Source organism: Aphelocoma coerulescens, chromosome 1A (genome assembly GCF_041296385.1).
Source record: "Aphelocoma coerulescens isolate FSJ_1873_10779 chromosome 1A, UR_Acoe_1.0, whole genome shotgun sequence".
Lineage (NCBI taxonomy): Eukaryota > Metazoa > Chordata > Aves > Passeriformes > Corvidae > Aphelocoma > Aphelocoma coerulescens.
The window spans coordinates 49,781,483-49,802,518 of record NC_091014.1 but is presented as its reverse complement, the minus strand read 5'-3'; the positions used below and the strand labels follow the sequence as shown (position 1 = coordinate 49,802,518).

Genomic DNA, 21,036 nt, shown 5'->3' with positions numbered 1-21,036 from the left:
ACAGGGACCGTGACATGCCACTCCTTGTGTCAGCCTGGACAGCTGTAGGCGATGAGTGCTCTGGAGCATCCCTAATTGACTTAAAAAATGATAATAATTTGCATTCAATGAAATTATGTATCATTCTTTTTGCAGATAGGTGCAGGAACTACTTTGAACACAAACAAACAATCAAACAAAAAATCGTTTTAGAGGAAACTCTGGAAAATCACAGTTCCAGAAAATAAATTTTCAGAACTAATGGTTACATAAACAGGATTTTCAAGTTGATTAGTGTCACTGTTTCCCCATGCTGAAACAATGAAACTGTTTCCACCTGGTTCCTCCCCTGTGCCGGCACCCTGCTGTGGTTCCCTTAGTTGTTCACAAATGAGATGCACGCCTCGTCACAGTTGGCTTGAGTTGGCACATTCCTGTCTCTGCCAGTTCAGTGAAATCCCTGCTGCAGGCTGTTGCACCGGTACACAACACCGTGAGAGCTCTGTGTTGCATCTACTGAACTTGTTTTGCAACACACACACACACACACACACACACACACAAAATCTGTTTTGTTACATTTTATCATAAAAAGGAGGGCTGGAGAACACTGTTATGCAATAAATTTTCTCCACTCTCTGAATGAGATCACTGGACAGCTGGAGTGCGAGGACCTTCTTTCTCCTATGAGCTGCTTTATGCGGTAAGCTCCATTTACAACATGTTCAGCCAGGCAAGGAATAACCAGGAAAACCACAGTGAAGAAATACTGTGCAGGCACACGGTGCTTCCTGTTGAGGTGCACACTTCTTTTGCTCCTGTGTTTTGGTGCTGCACTTTGTGCTGTGTCCATACTTAGCACAAGAGGCAAATAAAACTTAAAAAAACTTTGCTGAGAGTTATGATTTTGTGGGGGATCAAACCCATCATACCAAGGTAAAAGCCAAACTCCTGTGTACATGCTTTTATGAAGTTCTGGAAGGTGCTGAGCATTCCCCAAACCCTCTAAAATAAAGATTTATTCTGCAGTCCGCAGATGGGTAGTTGTAGTACTCATCCTTTGTGTGCCTGGTCTGGAGATTTTTACTGGATGTCAGAGTGTTTCCCAGGTTGTGTGTATCTGTTAGAGCTGCAAGCATATTAAGGTGGTTGACAGCAGTGACCTTGATTCTAGGTATGTAAATATATTTCAGATTATTCTCTGTGGGACAGAAAATGTCTATACAAATCTACTGCATGCAGTTTGATGTCTTCTCATTCTAATGATGTTGAATAAAAAATAAAGCTCCTAAATAGCCCTTGAAAAAAAGGGAGCAAAGCAGAGTAAGAGGTATACTGTCAATGCCATTAAGATGTGGTTAGCAATTCGTCCATGCATGGCTGAAAATAGGACTGACATTATGAAATTACTTTATTCTGGAATACTGAGTACCAAACACAAAAAAAGGTTATGGTTGGACACTGGACCGATTCCTACACACACCTCTCCCCCGACACCCCCCCTCCCCCCTCAACACCCACCCATTTTACCACAGCATTTATGGGTAGAAGACATGTAACAGCTCCAGAGGAGAATATTTGAAAACAACAAAAATTTCTTAGAGCATAATGGATACTCTTAATAATGGACTTCTTAATAACAACATCAAACAAAATATTATTAACGAGATGCATTGTAAGAGATCTCCTTTGACAAGTAACTATAAAACATAATTCTATTTAGATATTTTAATTAGAGCTGATATGAAAACATAAACACATCTACCCAGTACACGGTACTAATGAAAACAGCAAACAGTTTGTGTTAATGCATTTAATTACAGTTCAACAGGATACTAAAACATAGGTATAAATTAAAGCACAATAACACTCTATTGTCAAGAGTGCTTAGTTTTTAGAATATCACTTGTACATGCATATCTTTCTTGGTTGAAGTTGGTTACTCGCCTGGAGAGATTCTCTAGGTTGTGATTCCTGATTCAATATAAACACAAATAATGCAGAAATATACAACATTTTTCCTATATGAACTTGTAACAGACCAGGTGAAATACTGTTTTTAAAGGTAGCTCAGATACTGAAAGGCACATCTATGCTAGTAAAATGAGCTTTTAGCTCCACGAAGTTGTCATCTACACTGTTGAATTATGGACATAGTCCTGGATATAATTTTGGTAGTGTACAATTTTCTTTCTCCAAACATATCCGCTTTCAGGCCTCATTTGTGATTTGCACAGAGCAAGCACCATTCTTGGTAGATAATTCTGCCTTGACGACCCTTCTCTGACACCTAATGAAGTTTAATTGTAGGGGTGTGAACAAATCCATGCCAGTTTCCCTGCCCTAGTACCCATAATGCTTGGAAACAGTAACACACTCAGAATTTGGAAGATTAAAACCCTACCTATAGTGCCTTGGTGGATTTCTTACATTAGATTCTTAACATTTTCCTTTGCTTCTGTGTAGTATGGGGAGGGGGGGAGTTTGAGCACCTTAGTTATTCAGTAACCCTTTATCATCATCTGATAATGCACATTTTCACACGTGCATGTTGTCTGTAGCATGCAGCTTAAAAAAAGAGCCATCACCTTGGCCTTTCAAAATTTATGATATAAAAATATAATATATCATACAAGCAATTTTCATAATCTGCAGGTCAAAATGGGATGTTGCTAGCAGCTGGAAGCCGAGCTTTTTTGAAGAAAATGGTCTTACATCCGTTCTCCAACTGTTTCAGTAAAAATAACACTTTTTTTAAATCTTTGAAAGTTAGGAAATTTTTATATCTGGGAAATAAGGCATTCCTCTTATTTATCAAATTTATCTCTTGCTATTTGAATCTCATTTCAAGCAGTGTTTTCCCAGGGTAGGTATATTTGTGTATCTTCAAAATCTGGTCACATCTGTCAAGGAGGGAAACTGCTCCAAAGGTGTTGCAGTTTTTGACATTCAGGATTGCTGCTCCTCAGAACCCACAGCTGCAATATGGTTGCAACTCAAATAAAAATAGAAGGCAAGGAAAATACAAACTGGGGGAAGATCAGTTTTTTCCCTTACTGTCCTGTCTGATTTGTCATCTGAGATAAGACCACAGGCAGAAGGGGCAGCAACCCTCTGACCTTTAATTACATACTCCAGTGGAGGACTTCTGAGGCAGAGCTCGGATAATGTGCGCAGAGGAGAACAGAAAGCACTGTGTGTGTCTGGTACCCAGAGTCACACAGCACAGCTTCCTGCCCACAGGCTATACAGAAAAGCTGAGTCTGTGTCATTCCTGAGCATGTCACTGCCAGGGGAACGATCCAAGTATGCTGAGGGACCATGAGATTACTGTAAAGTAGTATGCACTTGCTGCTCATGCAGGATGCAAGCAGTGTCTTCCTCTAAATCAATCAAACAAAAATTTCTAGGACTTTGACACTATGATGTCATTAAAAGTTAATTTAGTTTTAGAATGCATTATGCTTTTAGTATCATAAAGGACCTACAGTTAAAAAAAAAGAGTGAAAGCATCTTTTTTTTTTTTTTTTTTTTTTGTAAATCTCATGATCCTGTAAACTCCTTGTTGTGGCTGCTTGGGATGTATTAGTTACCAGCCTCTGTGTATTTTCTGCTTTCTGCTCTTAAACTACATTAAAGTGTTGACAAGTAAAATCAACAATGTCAAGATGGGTGCTGAAACTGCCTATATTTAATTTTTAATTGTTGCTATAATTTAAGATAAAGTTTTGTGAAATGAAAAAAGAGAAAATTATATTACCATATTAAAAAGAAAATGTGTCTTGAGCTTTTTCAACATGGTATTTTGAGGCTTGACAGAATAATTGATTCAGTAGTCTAGTAATAATTCAATGTAGTCTTGCACTTCTAGGTGACATAGATGAATCAAACCCAAATGCATTGTAATCTCCAGTTTTTGCAATTTCAAGGCTACTTGATCACCTTAGCTCAGATCCTATAAATCAAATAATTCTTGACAGCAGCACTGACTGATGCAAATGTATCAGGACTGATGATTTCTGCAAATCAAACTGGAGACAGGAGAAAACAAAGAAGCCTGTCCTGTAACAGGATGTATTTTACCAATAAAATTTTTAATGTTTTGGGCTTTTATATAAGTGTACATGAGCAAAGGAGACAAAGACAGGAACAGAGATGGTATGCTGGAATGTTGAGGCAAAAGACAGAAACCATAAAAGTGATGTGAAAGTTGTATTTGAAAGGGAGGACAGGGGTTAAAATTGGATGCATTGAAGGACAATGAGAGGGATGTAGTGACTGTAAAGTCGTTGTCAGGTAGGACCATTAGGGAGTTTGAGAGACCTTGGTGACAAAACCACAGAGAAAGCAGAAAAGCAAATTTTGGAATACCAAATAGAACTGGCATCAACTGTGTACTGTGAAGGTTTTTTGAGAGTAACATAAGTAGCTTTAGAAGGAGTGTAACAATGGATAGGAGAAAATAGAAAAGGAGAGGTGCCCAGAGGAGTTGTGGATGCCCAATCCCTAGAAGTGTTCAAGGTCAGATTGGATGGGGCTCTGAGCAACCTGGTCTAGTTGAAGATGTCCCAGCTTATGGCAGGGCGTTTGGATCTAATGGCCTTTAAAGGTCCCTTTCAAATCAAACCATTCTATGAGTTTATGAAAGGGAAGATAAGTGTTTAGAATTAGAGCAAGATTTTAGAAGGAAGGAAGCTGGAGAAGGAAAAATTTCTGAAGAAGGAGTGAGTTGATCAGAGAATTGAAAGAATGGAACCATCTGGGCAGGTATCAAAATGAGGGATTTGTGTGGCCACATAAATGCACTCACACGGTGTTATATATGTGAGATGAGCCTGGGGGAAGGGGCTGCAGCCTCTTGCTTTCTTTGATAAGTCTGTATTTTATGTGCTAACTAGAATTTGAGAAAGTGGGTGCAGTTCTCTATTCTATCATAGATTTTCTGCATGATGTCTTGCAACTGAAACGAATTTTTACATTATGTAGGGCAGCTGGAATTTGGCAGGTTTTGCCAAATGCAGAATTTCTTTAGGCTCATTGGTTCTCAGTGTTTTAACAAACCACACATCTGTCCCTTGGGAAAGCTCTATGCCCTTGTTCAGCATCTGTAAAATGAGGCAACTAGCTCTGTCATAGTACAAAGTGTTGTGAGAATTTTTTTAAGGCTATGGTTGTGCTATGTACACAAATCACAAAGACAAAAGAAGGTGAAGTCAGAAGCTTGTATTGCAGAGTATACTTCAAAGCTGAAGAAATATTTTGGTGTTAAATTGAGAGAGGAGTTTTGCCCTGCTGCCTCTGCTAAATGTTGTAAGAAATATTTGAATGATCCCTTGTGTGCTCATAGTGTTACATGCCAGTCATGGCAGCATTACAGAATTGCATGCAAATTCCATTAATGGAGGCATTAAGTCCTTACTTGTCTTTTTAATGGAAAAGCAATTCAATATGTGTATTTTGATGCCTTTCCTGTTTTTGCAGTTTCAAAGGGATATCTTCCATTGATACATGTTCACTACAGACTGCACAAGAAAATATTCTTCCTATTAGATCTGATTTAAAAGTTATTTAAATCTTATTATTGCAATATCTTTAAAGATTTGTACTGATATATTTTTGATTATGCATTGAAAAGATTTATTCATTAGCCTGATTTAGTATGCTGTTATAGGGTAGTGTAGGGTTTTCTAGGTTGGTATTATTATGACTGAAATAATATTTGTGAAGAAATGCCTTAAAAGTAAATATCAGTCATTAAAGAGTCATAACAAGTCATAACAAGTTAATTAAACACGTGAATGTAATGAATAAAAGTCTACTTAAGGACAAATCTGCATTCTATGTAACATGCTTATTGGGGTGAAGCCATAAGTATGCCAGAATTTTACAAGGGTTATCTAAGCATGTCCAGACCTTTGGAGTAGTACAAGAAAGGCATGTAATGACAAAGCTGGCTTCAAAGAATGAAAGAAGCATTATCTCTTTGGGACAAAATTTTGCATTTGTCTTTCACAACTATGAAATCTTGACCCCTGACTGAGTTATGATGTTCCATATAGTAAATAATCTTAGAATTTTTCAGAACCTATCTCAACAGTTCTTGGTAAGTGTTGTCGAACAGTGGCTTTGGCAGATGCAATCAACAAATCAAGGTTACTGCCAGTAAGGCTGGAATTTGACATCAGATTCTAAGGAAAGATTTCTAGAGTGTGTCTAGATGTGAGCTAGAGGTGGGATTAAATCTGTGACTGAAACACCTCTGCTTTCATTTCTGTATATAAGAATCTCTGTCTGATTTATATACCAAATCTCCTGTCATGCTTAGGACAGATGCAGGATTCAATGCAGTTACCTAAAAGTAGGAATCTGATGTCATTTGAGGTGCTACAGAGATGTCTCTGAAAGGCACATGGAGGCTGTTAGGAATTGTACAGGGCATATATAGGGGAGACCTGCACTCTTCGGAATGGCAGCTGGAGGCCAGGTGGGATGCCCTAAGGAATCTGCAGTGATGGTAGATACCTGCACTAAGGCAAGGGAATTAGTACCAATGGGACTGGGGTGAGGTGAATTGTTCTCTGAACTTTTGATGGTATTGACTGGATCTTGATTTTATTGACTAGACCTCAACTGGCTGCTAGGGGAGCTTAAATAACTAGGGTAGATATAAATAGCTATGCTGGAAATTTAGTTGTTCAAATCTGGAATGGAATTTATTCCTAACTGTAGAAAAAAAGATTGATTCACTTCTACTGTTTTTTTTTTGTTTTCTTTTGTTTTGTTTTTTTTTGTGCAAATTGTAGTTTAGAGAGATAAAGAGAGATGCACTCAACACAAACCAGTTTACTGAATCTGTCATAGTATATATTAATGAACAATTAGTGTACTTTAACAGCATAACATTTTACAGGACACAGGAAAAGTACAAAAGATTCCTCTAATTCCTCTAGTTTCTTAGTTAGCTATAAAGGCTTAGATGCTGCATTCCTAATTATGTAGAAAAATTATTGGCCTGTGTTGACAAATGGACCTTGTTAACTCCAAACAGTATAGCAGCAGTGTAATGCTGTAGAGTACTAGAGTTTGACTGAGGTTCTCTGCAGAAGCCTTAGATTGGAAAGGCATATTAAACTGAGATATGTTTCTCTGAAGCAATAATAATAATAATGCCCAAGTCCAAAATAAGATAGTGAAAGGGCAAATGGTGCCTCCAAGAAAGGGGCACATGGTCAAAGCAGTGGCTGGAGGCCTGACTAGACAAAGGCCAGGGCAGTTGCCTTTGGAGCTGCTTTGGGACACAAAGCTGGACCATTCCAGCTGCCCATTTAGGCAGGGACTATCTCAGATTAAGAATTACCAGAGATACCACACCTCATGGTATTTAAGGTGTCCCCTTTTCAACTCAGGAGTTGAAGTCCTGCAAATCTGCAAAGACACCATTGCTTGGGAAAGGGCCACAAACATACTTCTAAATGACCAGAGATCTTTTTCAGTTTTAGAAATAATTAGGTCATTCATGGATCTGTTGTCTAGCAAAAGTGTGCCATTTAGATTTAATTAATACACATGAATTTTTTTGGTCTGATCTGAGAGGTATTTTGGCTCAGATCCCAAACAATGACTTTCAGCCATACTGTTTGATGTTGGAGTCTGTCCCTGTTCATTGAACTCTCCTATGAAATTACTAGGCTTTAGGAGTCAAGCTTTCAAAGCAGAAACTGGTTTCAATTATTAAAGAAAGTAAGTCCCATAGACCATAGATGAGTTCCAGATGATTGCCCAAATTTCCCTTTTTTCTCAGTTTTAACTGGACACAGTTAATTTATATGGTGCCTAACACAACTTTAAGAAATAATCAACATTATACAGACCTAATTCTGTTGAATTTTTCTGTTTGACATTCCAATAGAAAGAGTGAATTTTTAGTGAAAACAGCCTGGTTTGGTATTTATAACACAAGCATTGCAGGACTTGTAACCTAAAAATTAAATAGACCAAAAACAAGTTTGAAAATTACTCCACTGGGATAGGTTGTATTTTAACAGGTAGTTCTAAGTAAGGTGAATACCTTTGTGGTCCAATGAAGATCTTTATGCCCCCAAAGGTAGTAATTCGGTCTTGACACCAATAAGGAACAAATTCTTGACCCTTACAAATATTCTGACCTGTTAAGCCTGACATGCTAGAACGAGGAGATAAAGCATCTTTTACTCTCTTTTTCCAATTTTTGTCCATGTTTGGTTTTCTAAGGCAGCATTTCCTGAGATGTTTTTCTCTGTTGTGAAATAAACACACAGACAGCTGTAAATGTGGATTCAGGGCCTCCTCTGTTTTGGAGATGTTTAGTTTTTCAGGTCATTGATCTTGAAGCAGCAAGGAGCATTGTGGGGTTAGGGTATTTTGGGTATGGAACAAATGAGTGTTGCAACAGGCTATTTAGCATGGCATTGCAAACCAGCAGTGGTCTGTGGCTTAAAACCCATTATACTGAGCACTAAGGGTATGTCTGTACTAGTAAGCAGGGCAATGCAATGGGAACGAGTCCATGTAGTGAAAAAGTTGTTGCTTACCTGATGATCACACTATATAGATTTAATTTCTATGCCTGATGGTGTGGATCCACCCAAAAGAAATGAGTTTCTCATGCTCTGGAACTACTCTGCAATCCAAAGCACAACCAGTAAGTGGGGTCTGCTCAGAGGTTTGCTTCAAAAGTAAATATTTGAAATAAAGGAGTACCAAGTTTTTTAACTGTTCCATGAAAACTCATGCAGAAAGTTTGATTCTCATGTATGTTTTTGAAGCTGACACTTTTCCCTTAAGCTTCCAGACATTCCATTCTTTGAATATTTGAAGCATATTCATAAATGGAATAAACAGCAGAGGGTGGCTGTCGAGTGGTGGGCACTCAATATTATTTAGTAAATTTCATTATACAGGCATCAGCACTCTAATTGTTTTGGAAGATGTACCCAGCAATGCAGCTGGTGAAGAGCTCCCTTTCTTATCAAAAGATGATTGCAATTATTATATGCAAGGCTCTAAAAGCCTATTTGATGTTGAATTAAATTGATTAGAATGCAGACGTGCATTTTTTCTAATAAAGATTTATCCAGATTTTGAAAGGAAATTATCTCTACACACCACAGCTTGTCATATGAAATTATTTTTACTAGTATAACCTTTGAGCCAAATAAAAACAGTAAAAATGGAGAAAGATAGATTTATTAAATGTCAAGTAATGAAAACTGTACAAAAAGTCTGTATTTTTCATGCCAAACTTCTATTTTTCTTGTAGCCAAAGCAACGTACATCCATAGTATCTTCTCTGGAATTTCACCGAATGAATCACAGCCACAATTATTTTGAAATCAACCCATCCATTGGCTGTGCAAGTTTTATTTCTACTCCTGCAATCAGTCCAGCTAATTATTCCTTTGGATCTCTGGAATACAGTCTTGAAGAGAAAGAACATCCAGGTATAGAAAAAAAGCTTACTTTGACTGTCAACAAAGCTTTATAAAACTTCAGGTCTTTGGGTTTAAGTTGGAATTGCTGTTGTCTTTGGTAGTAAAATACATTTATCATAAATACACTGAATTATTCCTGATTTTTTTCCTACTACTCTACAAGAGTTCTGATATTTTATGACTAGTATTATGAAACATACTTTTTCCCTGAATATATTTTGAATAAACAAAACCTTTTTTTTCCAGACTTGCCTAGAATTTAGGTATTGTAGCTTCTGAAATTATGATGATTTGTACATCTACTTTCACCATTGTGTGGTCAATATACTCCAATAAGAGTTTTAAGTTGCAAAAATGTAATTAGAAACATTATGTAGCCACCAGTAAAGATGAGGAAGGGAAGCTTTCTAAGAAACCTGTTACTGCATGTTGTTTCTGCAGGAGCAATGGGATTCATTAAAGTAAAACTTCAATGTATTTGCGCTGATGATAAGAGTTGACTAGAATGATAGTGTGATTGTAATGGGGAAGGTCTTATCTGCAAGCAGAGATTCACGTAATTAAAATGCTTTAAGAAGGATTAAAGTATATCCTTTTTCACAGATCAGAACTTCAGGAATGGGAAATTGTCAGTAAACCAAGCATTTGGCTTTGTCCCTTCAAATTCCACGTGCAAGTTGCTTTATATAGGCTAAACTTGTAGCAGAAGGGTATGGTATTTGGGAAAACTGATGTATTGAAGCAAATATCTTTGATAGCTAGTTTATGGGGTCTGCAGATCAAATTCTAAAGGGATATTGTATTTAAAATATATATAGGAGTAGATTACTGTAAAATAAAAATAACACAAATGTTGAAATTCAGTGCTATTATCAATTGGCTTTTGTAGTACTGATCTTGAAATTAGATGAATCCTCTTCTTTCCTAATTGGTACAGTTTAAAAATTATGAAAAGCATTGCTTTTAAAAGATTAAAAAAATTATTTTCATAGCTGGATTGATAGAAAACTATATTGTTAGGAAACTATTGTGAAATAAGAGTGAGAAATCCTATTTTCTTTGATGAAGAGAGAGTTAAAATGATCAGAAATTATTAATATTGGTTTTTTGGAATATAATATAAACAAAGATAATATGTATCACTAACTTTGAAACTAACAGAATGTGTTTATATGATGGATATAGTAAATATTTTCAAACTTAACTAGAAATAACTCGTTTTAATGGTATCTTTTATTCCTAGGTCTGGGGTCATTTGACTCTTTAAGGTTTTGGTTGTTTTCTGTGTTACTGTAAATTCTCTTCAGCATCACAATTTTATTCTGGGTAGTTGAATGATACTGAATATTTCTTGATGTTTAAAAGCAAAGATAAGAAAACGGAAAGAAAATTTGCTGACATTACACAATTAACTTCTCCAGATTTCTGCTGTTGCACAGTTCTGTTAAAGTTCTTCATAGTACCTGGGTTTGCTTGACTTTTATCTTCTTTGGTTAAATTTACAATGGCCTACACTCAGTAACTTCTAATTACTGCATTTATTTTCATCTGAGATTGGGACTATAAGGTCATGCTTATTAGAATTTTACGTTTCTAATTTGTGGATGATTTCATTTATGGATTGAGTGAAAGCTGAATTTCCTCTTGTCTCTGCCTAGAAAGCAAAGAAAAAATAACAGGCAAAATGACTGAAGTTCAGGCCACCTTCTACCAGCATTTCAATAGTACATTTTACCATCAGTAAATTATTGATTTACCGTTATTAAATAATTATAGTAAAATTACAATTCCACCTTCCATTCTCAGCTGGTATCCTAGAATTATTTAAGTAACATACAGGATCACATACTGGACACAATATTAGCCTGCATGAAAAAAACCAACATTTTATTTCAATCATTTAGTTCCTTTCAACTCCTTACGGATAGATGATGCACGGTAACTCTGCAAGAGACAAGGAGTACTAATGTGGAAAGGGAATAACAAAATCTGTAAAGAACAGATCAAAATTGTCTCTCTTGGAAAAGTCTTTAAGGCATGTCTCTTATCTACAATGTTAAAAGCTGAACCTTGAATAATAATGGCCAGCAAGGAGCAGCAGAAGCAGTGTTCTGTGTTCTGCTGCAGCTTTTCTCTGCTTTAGCTAGCTGTAGTTTCACTGAAAGGTTCCTTGTTCCTTTTAGAGATCTACAGTGACAAGTACAATTCATCATATGACCTAACTATAATCTTTTGAAAATTCATGGAAGATCTGCATCCTAAAAGAATGTTTAGTTTAATAGTAATTGAGGATTTGTTTGCATTTGAGTGAAACAATTAAAATGCTTTTTACAGGATTTCTAAATCAGAGACTTCCATTCAAATAAGGCATTAGTATTTCCCTACTCAATTTCAGTGCTTTTTATGTTTTCTTCAGGAAATTTGCAATGATTCATTATCATTCAAGTAAAAGTGAGAGATGAATACAACAAAATAATTATTCAAATTCTCAAGTCTTCATAATTTTACCTCAGTAGTCTGCTACCAAAGACTAATCAACCCCTTTTTATGTTTGGGGATTGCAGTTTTACTCTTGGTGTTTGCTAATTCCCTACAGCCCCTGATTTGAAAAAGGGGTCCCAATTTTTAAGAAGTATATTTCTATCAAATAGAAAAACACTGAACTCTCCACAGCTGTATATTATCTGAATGACAGCATATGACAACATTTCTGTTCAATTATCTGGAGAACAGTCCACATACCATGGTAAATATGTGCTTCGGCTTTGGCATCAGATAGCCCTGTAGAGTAAACAAACCATGTATGTTGCATACATGGATGGCAGGAGATACCTCAATATCAGATTGCCTGAGGTAAGGATAAAGATTCTGTCCTTTTTTTTGGACTTTAACTGGTGGAAGAATCTGCAACAAGTTGATGGGAACACTTCTTACTCCAGTATGTGTAGAGCAGACTATGTGAATGCAGCTTTGGCATGACCTGTTTTCAGGCCTTTATCTGGAGCTAGATCATTGACATCAGAGAAGCATTCTCGAGTTCCTAGTGAATAGTCATGCTTTCATAGCATTGAATTTCACCCCAGGTTGGAGGCCAGTGCATCCCAGTAATGTCAGGTATTACACATAATAGAAAAGTAAGTTACTATACTAAAAGTGAGATCACTTCATTGGACAGGGAAGTCATTTCTGTATGTAACTCCATCCTGGCAAGATGTGTGTAACTTTCTTGATCATCTGAATACATGTTTAGTAGGTGTTCTGTAAGATAACACAAATGAAAAATTAAATACCTGATGGTCAGGTGATTGTTGTTTGTGAGATGTTCCTCATGTAACTTTGACCATGAGCTAAGACCACAGATGTGGAAGACAATTCACTCCAGGAGAGGGCAGCCTGGGCTTTCAGGGAAATGCCTGTCTAATATAGATCTCTGCCTTGTTTTCTACATCCCTCAAGTTCTCTTGAAACTGTAAATCTTAAAGGATTGAAGGCAACAAAAGTGTGGCCATTTTGGTAGCATCAGCTTGGCATAATAAACACTAGCAGCTGAAATTGTCAGTCTGGATGATTTTCTTTTTCATTTTTGCTTGATCAGTCGGAATAATGGATCTTTCTCTAACCCGTATAATTTCATTATGTCTTCTTGTCCTGAGTATAATTGGGCCATGAAATTAAAAAGACAGTTCTGCAGAGGTTCTTGTTCTGTTTCAGATCACAAAATAGGTCTGTACTCAGATTCATGTATGCTGCAAAAATGTCAGCAGACGTCTGAAGGTAACCTCATTACAATTTTTATTTTCAGTCCATGAAAATCTGTACATTTTCAGTAAGTTCAGTATGCCATTTATTGTAAAAGAGGATACAGTTTTTCTCTCATCTTGTGGTACTGAGAAGTATTTAATTAGTTTATCTCTTAGTTAGAAACCCTATCTCCACAGGAGAGGACCTTAATATAGCTGTTAGTGCTTTTATATGCCATGTCCTCCGACTGTGAGAGACATTATTTAATTCATCTAAGAAGGTTACATTTTTCCTTAAAACAGGCCAGAATGTACAATTCAAGAATTTAATCTTTAACATGTAGAATATAATTTTTTCTCTTCTACTTTTGAAAAAGTTATACTTGACTCACACCTTTGATTTCTTCTATAAGTGTCTTCAGATCTTTCTTTAAAGTACATATCTGATGAAATTGTTATGTCTCACAAGCCCTATTCCAGAAGCAAAAGCAGCCCTAAAAGCTTGAAACTTGCAGTTTTGTCTTTCTCTTTTGAGAGAATCAAGAAATACAGCCTATTAGAATTAGAAAATTGTTTCAGAGATCTGGCCTAAAATTCTTGGCTATGTTGCATTCCTAGATACAGTTAGAACTTATTCTGCTGCAGGAATGTTTCTTTAGGTGACAATAACTAAGCTGATCTTCAAAGTAGATCACATATTTGTCAACATTACTTTCTCATTCAAGTATTTCATTTATTAAGAGCTGATAGGAAAAGATCAAACTGTGATGTCTATGTAGACTCTTCAAGCCTTGTTTCTTCAATTATAGAAAGTTTTGAAATTATTAGAACTGAAACACAAAATGAAAAGAATACAAAGAAGAAGAAAATAACTTTTATTGCCAGACCATTTTTAGGTGTGCTGCATGCAAGTCCATGGTACGCTGTCTTTATTAACAATACCTCACTAATTAGCAAAAGAGTGCATGATTTTCCAGTGACAGAAAAAGGGGAAAATATTGGCTTGCAATGAAATAGGAATAATCAACAAATGTTGGTAGATAAAGCATTCCCATCTCCTTTATATGGACACCTGTACATCCAGTTATGGAATATCTGGAAAAACTGGTATTACAGGTTTGTAACAACGTGTCATTGGTTGAGAACTCTTTTCCAGATGAAATGCCTTTGAACGTGAAATTGAGGCCCTCTTTTCTCTGGTTTTTAATTTTCCTTATCATTTTCTTGATTACAATGCAACAAATTCTGCCAAGGCATTCTTCAAAACACGTTAATTCTAACCTTTTCATCTGTGAAGATTATATGTTTTTTCCCTATAATTTATACCTAAGTTCAACTGAGTGCAATTAGTAAGATATAGTAGAGCTATTCCAGGAACTGCTACTGGGGATCATACTCAGTACTGTCTCATACAGTTTATTTTTTGTTCTAATTAACTTGTCCAGCAGATGCAGCATGTTCAGGTCTCCTTATGTTGCCCTTCTTTTTGCTGCTTCTAATTTCAGCCTTTTCACAGTTATCCAAGGCAAGACACAGTCTGTCCCACAAGGACAGAGAAGTGTAGGGTTGATTAATATTATAAACTTCTCTCTGTTAACTATTCTTTGCACCGTCCAGTTTCAAAGCAGCGTATTTCATGAAGCTCATTGTAATTATATCTCAGTGTTACAAATGTGTCAACATGTCCAAAAATCTGGTGGCAGAAAGGTCTTCTGAGGCAATACCTGGAAAGCTGTGGATGAAACCAATTCCTGTTGTTCCAGTCAAAAACAGTATACCTTTTTTCAAGAAACTGGTGTGTGCTAGTGCTTGCATGAAACAGATACAATATGCCCCTAAATCTCATGTCACCTGCACTTAAAAATAATCTCCTTGGAATTAGCCATATTATTCCAACTTAAAGTTCATGACAGTGTTACCCAGCCCTTCAGTAATGCCTCTGCAGTGTTGTCATTCAGTCTTTTATGAGGCTTAAGGGAATTATCTGGGCTAAACCCACTTAGTTGTTCATGTGAACCTGCTCTCCAAACATACTCTCTCACATGTCACTCACTATGCGGACATCCTGATTGCTAGAAAATGGTAAAGTAATATGAAAATAAAACAATTTATAGCAAGCATATTGAGGTAATAAAACTGCAGATGGGTCTCAAAATCCCTGTTGTCAGATATAGCACTGGATGTGTTAATCAAACAAGAAATTACACAAACAGCTTATCTCTTTTCAAATCAAATTCTGAACCATCTGACCACATGTGGAAAGGCATGTGTTGAGCCATGTGCCTGCCAATCTTTTATTCAAATTGCTATTCACAGGATTTGCTCTTTTCACCGACATTATTTGCTTATTATAAATAAAGCCAGTTGGCAACTGTTGACAATACAAGGGGGAAAAGATCCCTTGCAATATTTAAGGTATATTTACTAATTTTGAAAACCTGTATTCTTAGGCCTCAGTCTGGCAGGGAGGAAGGTAGGAAATAGAACAATGCTGTGATGATGCTGGAGATGAGAATTTTAGAGACTGTCCTAAAAGTGGAGAAAATTTTCCTTAGGATCCTTAGGAACACTGTGTGTTACACTGCTATCAGGTTCAGGAGTTGGCTATTTCTCTGAATCTTTTTTTGCCTCTGAAGTAAGCATAATGTAAAGCTTACTGCAATGCATGCATGTTTGTATACATGTCTATTTGCAACTATTAAAATCTTTTACACTTCGTTTAGTTGCATGCATCCCCTTCCTTGAGAGATGTCAGCACAGATAAATAAAATTAATCATATCATAAAATGATTCCCTGAAGGAGCAACAGATATTACCATATTAAGTCAATAAAGACTTTCTAAGAGCCTTCTTTTGAGGAACCATCTTTTGAGGTTATAAGTGCAGTTATTAGAAGCAATATAATTAAAATTTTTATTTATCTAAATTTAATGTAGTTTTTTCCAGGTGTAATAACTATCCTGACATGTAAGGTCAAAAGAAAAAATATTTTCTGTAATGTGTCATTTACAATTCATAGCCATTTCTAGAAGCAGATTAACTATAGACAATACTCATATTTTTCTGATTGCCATCTTAGTCAGCTCTTTGCTTTGCTGTTTTGGTTCAGTTTTTTTACTGAGCTGGAAGCAAAGTAAGTCCTTAACTTTTTAGTAGGACCAATTGCAGAGACAGATTGTTTTAGTCTTTAGGCTGTCACCATGCCTTGTATTGTTCCCTTACCTTTCCATTGGACATTTTGTAAATAAGATTGACCAAGCTTTGGAGGGATGCTCTTGAAAATATAATCACTTCATCAGTCAGAAGAATTGCCATTGCAAGATGAAGGCAATGAGCAAAGAGCACTAAGATGTCTCAGTCTTCAATTCCTCACAATATTATTTGTGGTACAGTTTTCTTTCACCCTATGAATGCATTTAAACTGATTGAACCATTATTTAGAATACTCTGTCTTACCTCTCAATCTATTTTTCTTTTCCTGTGCCATGCCCTCTTATTCATATTTAATCGCTTTTCTGCTTCTTCTCCTTTGTATCTTTTAGAAAGCTTTCTACTCACCAGCTGTATTTCTGAGCCCTACGTGAGATGATTAGAACTGAAGGAAATGGCAAAATATGCCTGGTTTTTTTTAAGAACTTTTAGGCCTCTGAATATACTTAGTGATGTCCAGTTTTAAGGAAAACAAAAAGCTCTCTGTATTACATACCAGCCAGTAACAAAAAAAATCATGTTTTCTCCTAAGGCCATTCTGAAATTAAAGACAATTTTTGTTTCTCCTTCTTGCACACAACTCATTAGATCTCTTTTTTTTTTCTGTTCCTTGCTGTCCAGTTGTAATGCTAGTATCATTTGATGTAACAATAATCTCTCTTTATGTTGTTCCAAGCTGTATAAAAAAAAAATGGGGTTCGGTAAACAAGCCTTCTTTACTTTTGGTGAATATCCAAAAAATAGGGTAGAGCCAGTCTTACTCATTAGCTAATTAACTACGTATTTTATAAACAGCTCTAGCGGAACAACATAAACATGACACATATCAGAGTACATTGCTGATGGTAGTGTTCTTGTGGAAAATGAACATTTGATGCCATTTAGTGAAAGAAGAAAACTGAACATGAGTCTCCCTCATTCTGGAATAGCCACTGTCATTTTTCCTAAAATGGATATGATGCTATGAGTTCCAGAATTTTGATTCCAGCCTTGAAAGCCCTTTTCTTCTGCAGGAATTGATCAATAAATCTGAGACAATTTCATGAATGGTTTCAGAATGACTGAGTACCTCTTACTATAAACCAAGATAAAATATTTGCATCTGGTTTTTGCTATTTTCAATAACTTCTATACAGTGGATAGTTTGATTTGTAATTAGAAATTTAAAAATTTAAAATATTCCTTTCTTTTGGGAGCATTTATATATTTTGGTAGAAATGATTGTTGGTAGAAATTCAGTATATAATAAAATTGAAACTCTAAAAATTTCTTGGAAAATCCACAGAAACACTATATGTTACACCTAATTTAGCACTTGATCATAAAAATTCTGTATATGACTTTTCAGTTCCTATTTATAATTGCAATGTAGCTCTAACTGTAACGTTGAATAAATTGAAAAGATTTTTTTTCCATTTCTAATTTTGATTTAGTTAGAGATTGATTATCTTCTTAGAGTTATGCAGACGATTCAGTGGGAGTCTGGACTTAATCATTTGAAGAAGAAAAATGCAGATGGCCATGTCTGAGGAAGATAGAAAGCTGTACTCTGAAATTATGTCAGAACTGTCAGATATCCAAATGAATAAGTTCTCAAAAGTTTAGCAAAATAGAAGGACAGAAAATAAAATGGTTGGTCCGAGTAAGAGTAAAGGTTTATCTACCCTGTGCTGTATTTGAGCAATTATGAATGCCTTTGGGAAATGTGTAATTGCAAAACGAAAGCATAGTGACACCTCCTCTGAATGTTACAGCATTTGCAGCCCAAGGTCCTCCTAAGCCCAAGTACCTCCTGGGTATTTCCTGTGTGTTATGTAACCGTAGTAGATTTATGTTCGAAGGATTTATCCATTCTCCATGCAACCCATATGCAATTTTTGTTCCCACAAGGAATTTTTGTGAGGAGTTACACACTTAACTAAGTATCCAGTCACCATGAGGGAGTTGCATCTTTTGTTTCCAATAATTTCAAAACTCAGAAGGCTGAAAAGTGGGTCCATTGTTTATGTTCTAGAGCTTTCATTTGTGTGACTTGTATTCAGCAGATTGTGACACCGTCTGATGCCAGTTTTCTGCATTTCAACAGCATGGTTCATAGAACTAAGATTCTCAGTTCCTGAGACATAGAATAATTTTCTAACCACAGAATCACAGAATATTCTGAGTGGGAAGGGACCCACAAGGATCATCAAGTCCAGCGCTTAAGTGACTGGCCCATGCAGGGATCAGACCTGCAACCTCAATGTTATTAGCAGCATGCTCTGACCAATTAGCTAATCTCATGGCTTTTTTTTTCTAGTTACGCATATTTTTCTTATATCAAAGGAAGACTTTTGTTAAATCATTTTAAAAGAAAGTCTTATTTTCACTTTTGTTAGTGTTCTGTAGATCTCATAAGGAGCTATTTATTGTTTATGTATTTACAAGTATGAAAGTGTTGAAGACTTACTCTGTAGTGGCATTATATATGCTCTTTCTTAATATTTAAGTCATGCTGAAGTGCCCTGTTAAGAAAAAACTCTGGATCAATCTTGTACAGCTCACAAGGAATAATATTAATTGTCTCCTACAGATTTTATTTTTAAAGAAAATATTTAAGAATTGGTGCCTGCAGCCAAATCTCCTAGAATGGCAAGATTCTCTGTAATTCTTCCTCCCCAGAATCCAGTTTGTCAAAAGTAGAGGCAACACACACCTCATGTCATCAAAAAGACCAAACACAGACTTCCCCATAGTCTCACCAAGGAGTTTGTATCACGCTTCTGATGATCTTTTTGAAGTATTAGGTAGATTGTACCTTTGATAATGGGATCTGTGTTGCTGGCAAAAGTCAGTCTGTAAGTGGCTGTAGAGAAGTATGTCTTTGTGTAATTGTTTGCAAGTTGTTTACTTGTCAAGAAAGAAAATTTATCATGCAAAACCTCTATCTATATGTGAAAACCCAAAGACATGCAAAAAATCATTTCACCATACCATTCTAGTACAACTTTAATTAAAAATCTAGTTTAGTTTAAATACATCTCTGGGGCCCAGTTTGCCTGCTTTTTAAAAATTAAATTTAAGTTTTTCTTCAAATATAATGCTCCCCAAGCAGCTTTTAATTTACGAAAGTATCAAGTTATCAGATACATACATACACACACACATATATGTATGTATGTATGCATGCTTGAGAGCTGTTTATTCTGTGGTGACCAGTGATAGGACCTGAGGAATGGCCTGAAGTTGTGTCAGGGGAGGTTTAGGCTGGTATCAGGAAAAGGTGAATTTTTCACCCAGAGGGTATCTGGGCACTGGAACAGACTCCCCAGGGCAGTGGTCACAGCACCAGCCCGACAGAGCTCAAGAAGTGTTTGGACAATGCTCTCAGGCACAGGGTGTGACTCTTGGGGATGGCCCTGTGCAGGCCAGGAGTTGGACTCGATGATCCTTGTGGGTCCCTTCCAGCTCAGCTTATGCTGGGACTCTTATGCTTGACTTACATGAATTTTAATCAGGAGAAAGGAAGTATAGGTTTATTCAGTTTTAGTGTTCACTGGATTCCATTGACTACTGTAAACCAATACTATAGTTGAATAATAATTCAATGTTTAATAGAAAGAATAACAAATGATTAAAGGTTAATTTACTTTTTTATGTCTAATTTGGTGTTTCCCAGAGTAGGACCATAACGTTATCATTGGGGACTTTTTTTTTCTGATAAATGGGTTGAAATGATGAAAAAACAACTTTTGCCTACACAGCAGTTGTCTGAGAGGCAGTTTAATGTTGCCATTACTAAGGCAAAAGTAAAAAAACCAGATCTATTTCAAATGCATCCTGTGTATCATATAAATCTTGGCTGGATCTTAAAATATTGGCTTTGAAAGTCTTGTGGCACCTTAAAAATAGTGGAAGAACAAATCATGTAAATAATGTAAAACTAAACAAAGGTATAGTGCTCACTTTTGGCCCACCTCCCCATTTAATTTTAGCCAGAAGGAAGACAGTTCAAGATTGCACTTCAAGATTGCTCCAGGATGTGAACAAAACCACCATAAATAGGAACTGTGGAGAGATTTCCCAGCCAAACTAAAACACTAATGCAGATGCACCTGTAAGCCTTCAGTACAAATGAGCTCCTATTAATCATGAAAAAATAAGAATGAAAACAATGAGAAATGGAAGATTCTGAATGTTTCAGCTGTACAAAAAGCTCTAATTGTCCCTTTTACCATGTCAAATATCAGAAAGCCTAACTATGAGATACAGGTTTTGTATAACCAAGCTTATTGTTTTGCTTTTCTTTTCTGGGAACAATTCCAGGAATTAAATTTTAAAACCATAAATATTCAATTATTTGAATCGCTTGCTGTCTATCCAAGCAATTAGAATAACCCCTACCTGCTTCCTAGCTTGCTTATATCCCTCAGGTAAAGTGAGATGATACTCAAAATTGCCCTCCCCTCCCTCCTCCTCTGGAAGGCATTCTATGTCTTCTTCATAGGCAAGAGAAAGGAGACACTGAAAAAGAAAAAAGTTGAGTAACAACATTAAAGAAGAAAAACAGTGCTGAAAATACAGGTTCAGGGAACAGGGAAGACTGCTTTTCCCTGTATTACCAGGCATTTTTCACAAAGCTAAAAACAGACATTATT

The 21,036-nt window shown here is 36.2% G+C and overlaps 1 protein-coding gene across 19 annotated transcripts in view; it reads left to right on the top strand.

The window, feature by feature from the left end:
• The window catches only part of ANKS1B (ankyrin repeat and sterile alpha motif domain containing 1B), a 414,782-nt gene that overhangs the window by 146,128 nt on the left and 247,618 nt on the right, over positions 1-21,036 (top strand). For all 19 annotated transcript variants that reach the window (XM_069000638.1, XM_069000646.1, XM_069000631.1 and 16 more), the window contains one exon: positions 9,278-9,458. In XM_069000638.1, the coding sequence (XP_068856739.1) occupies positions 9,278-9,458 (181 nt within the window). The remainder of the gene's footprint in view (positions 1-9,277; positions 9,459-21,036) is intronic.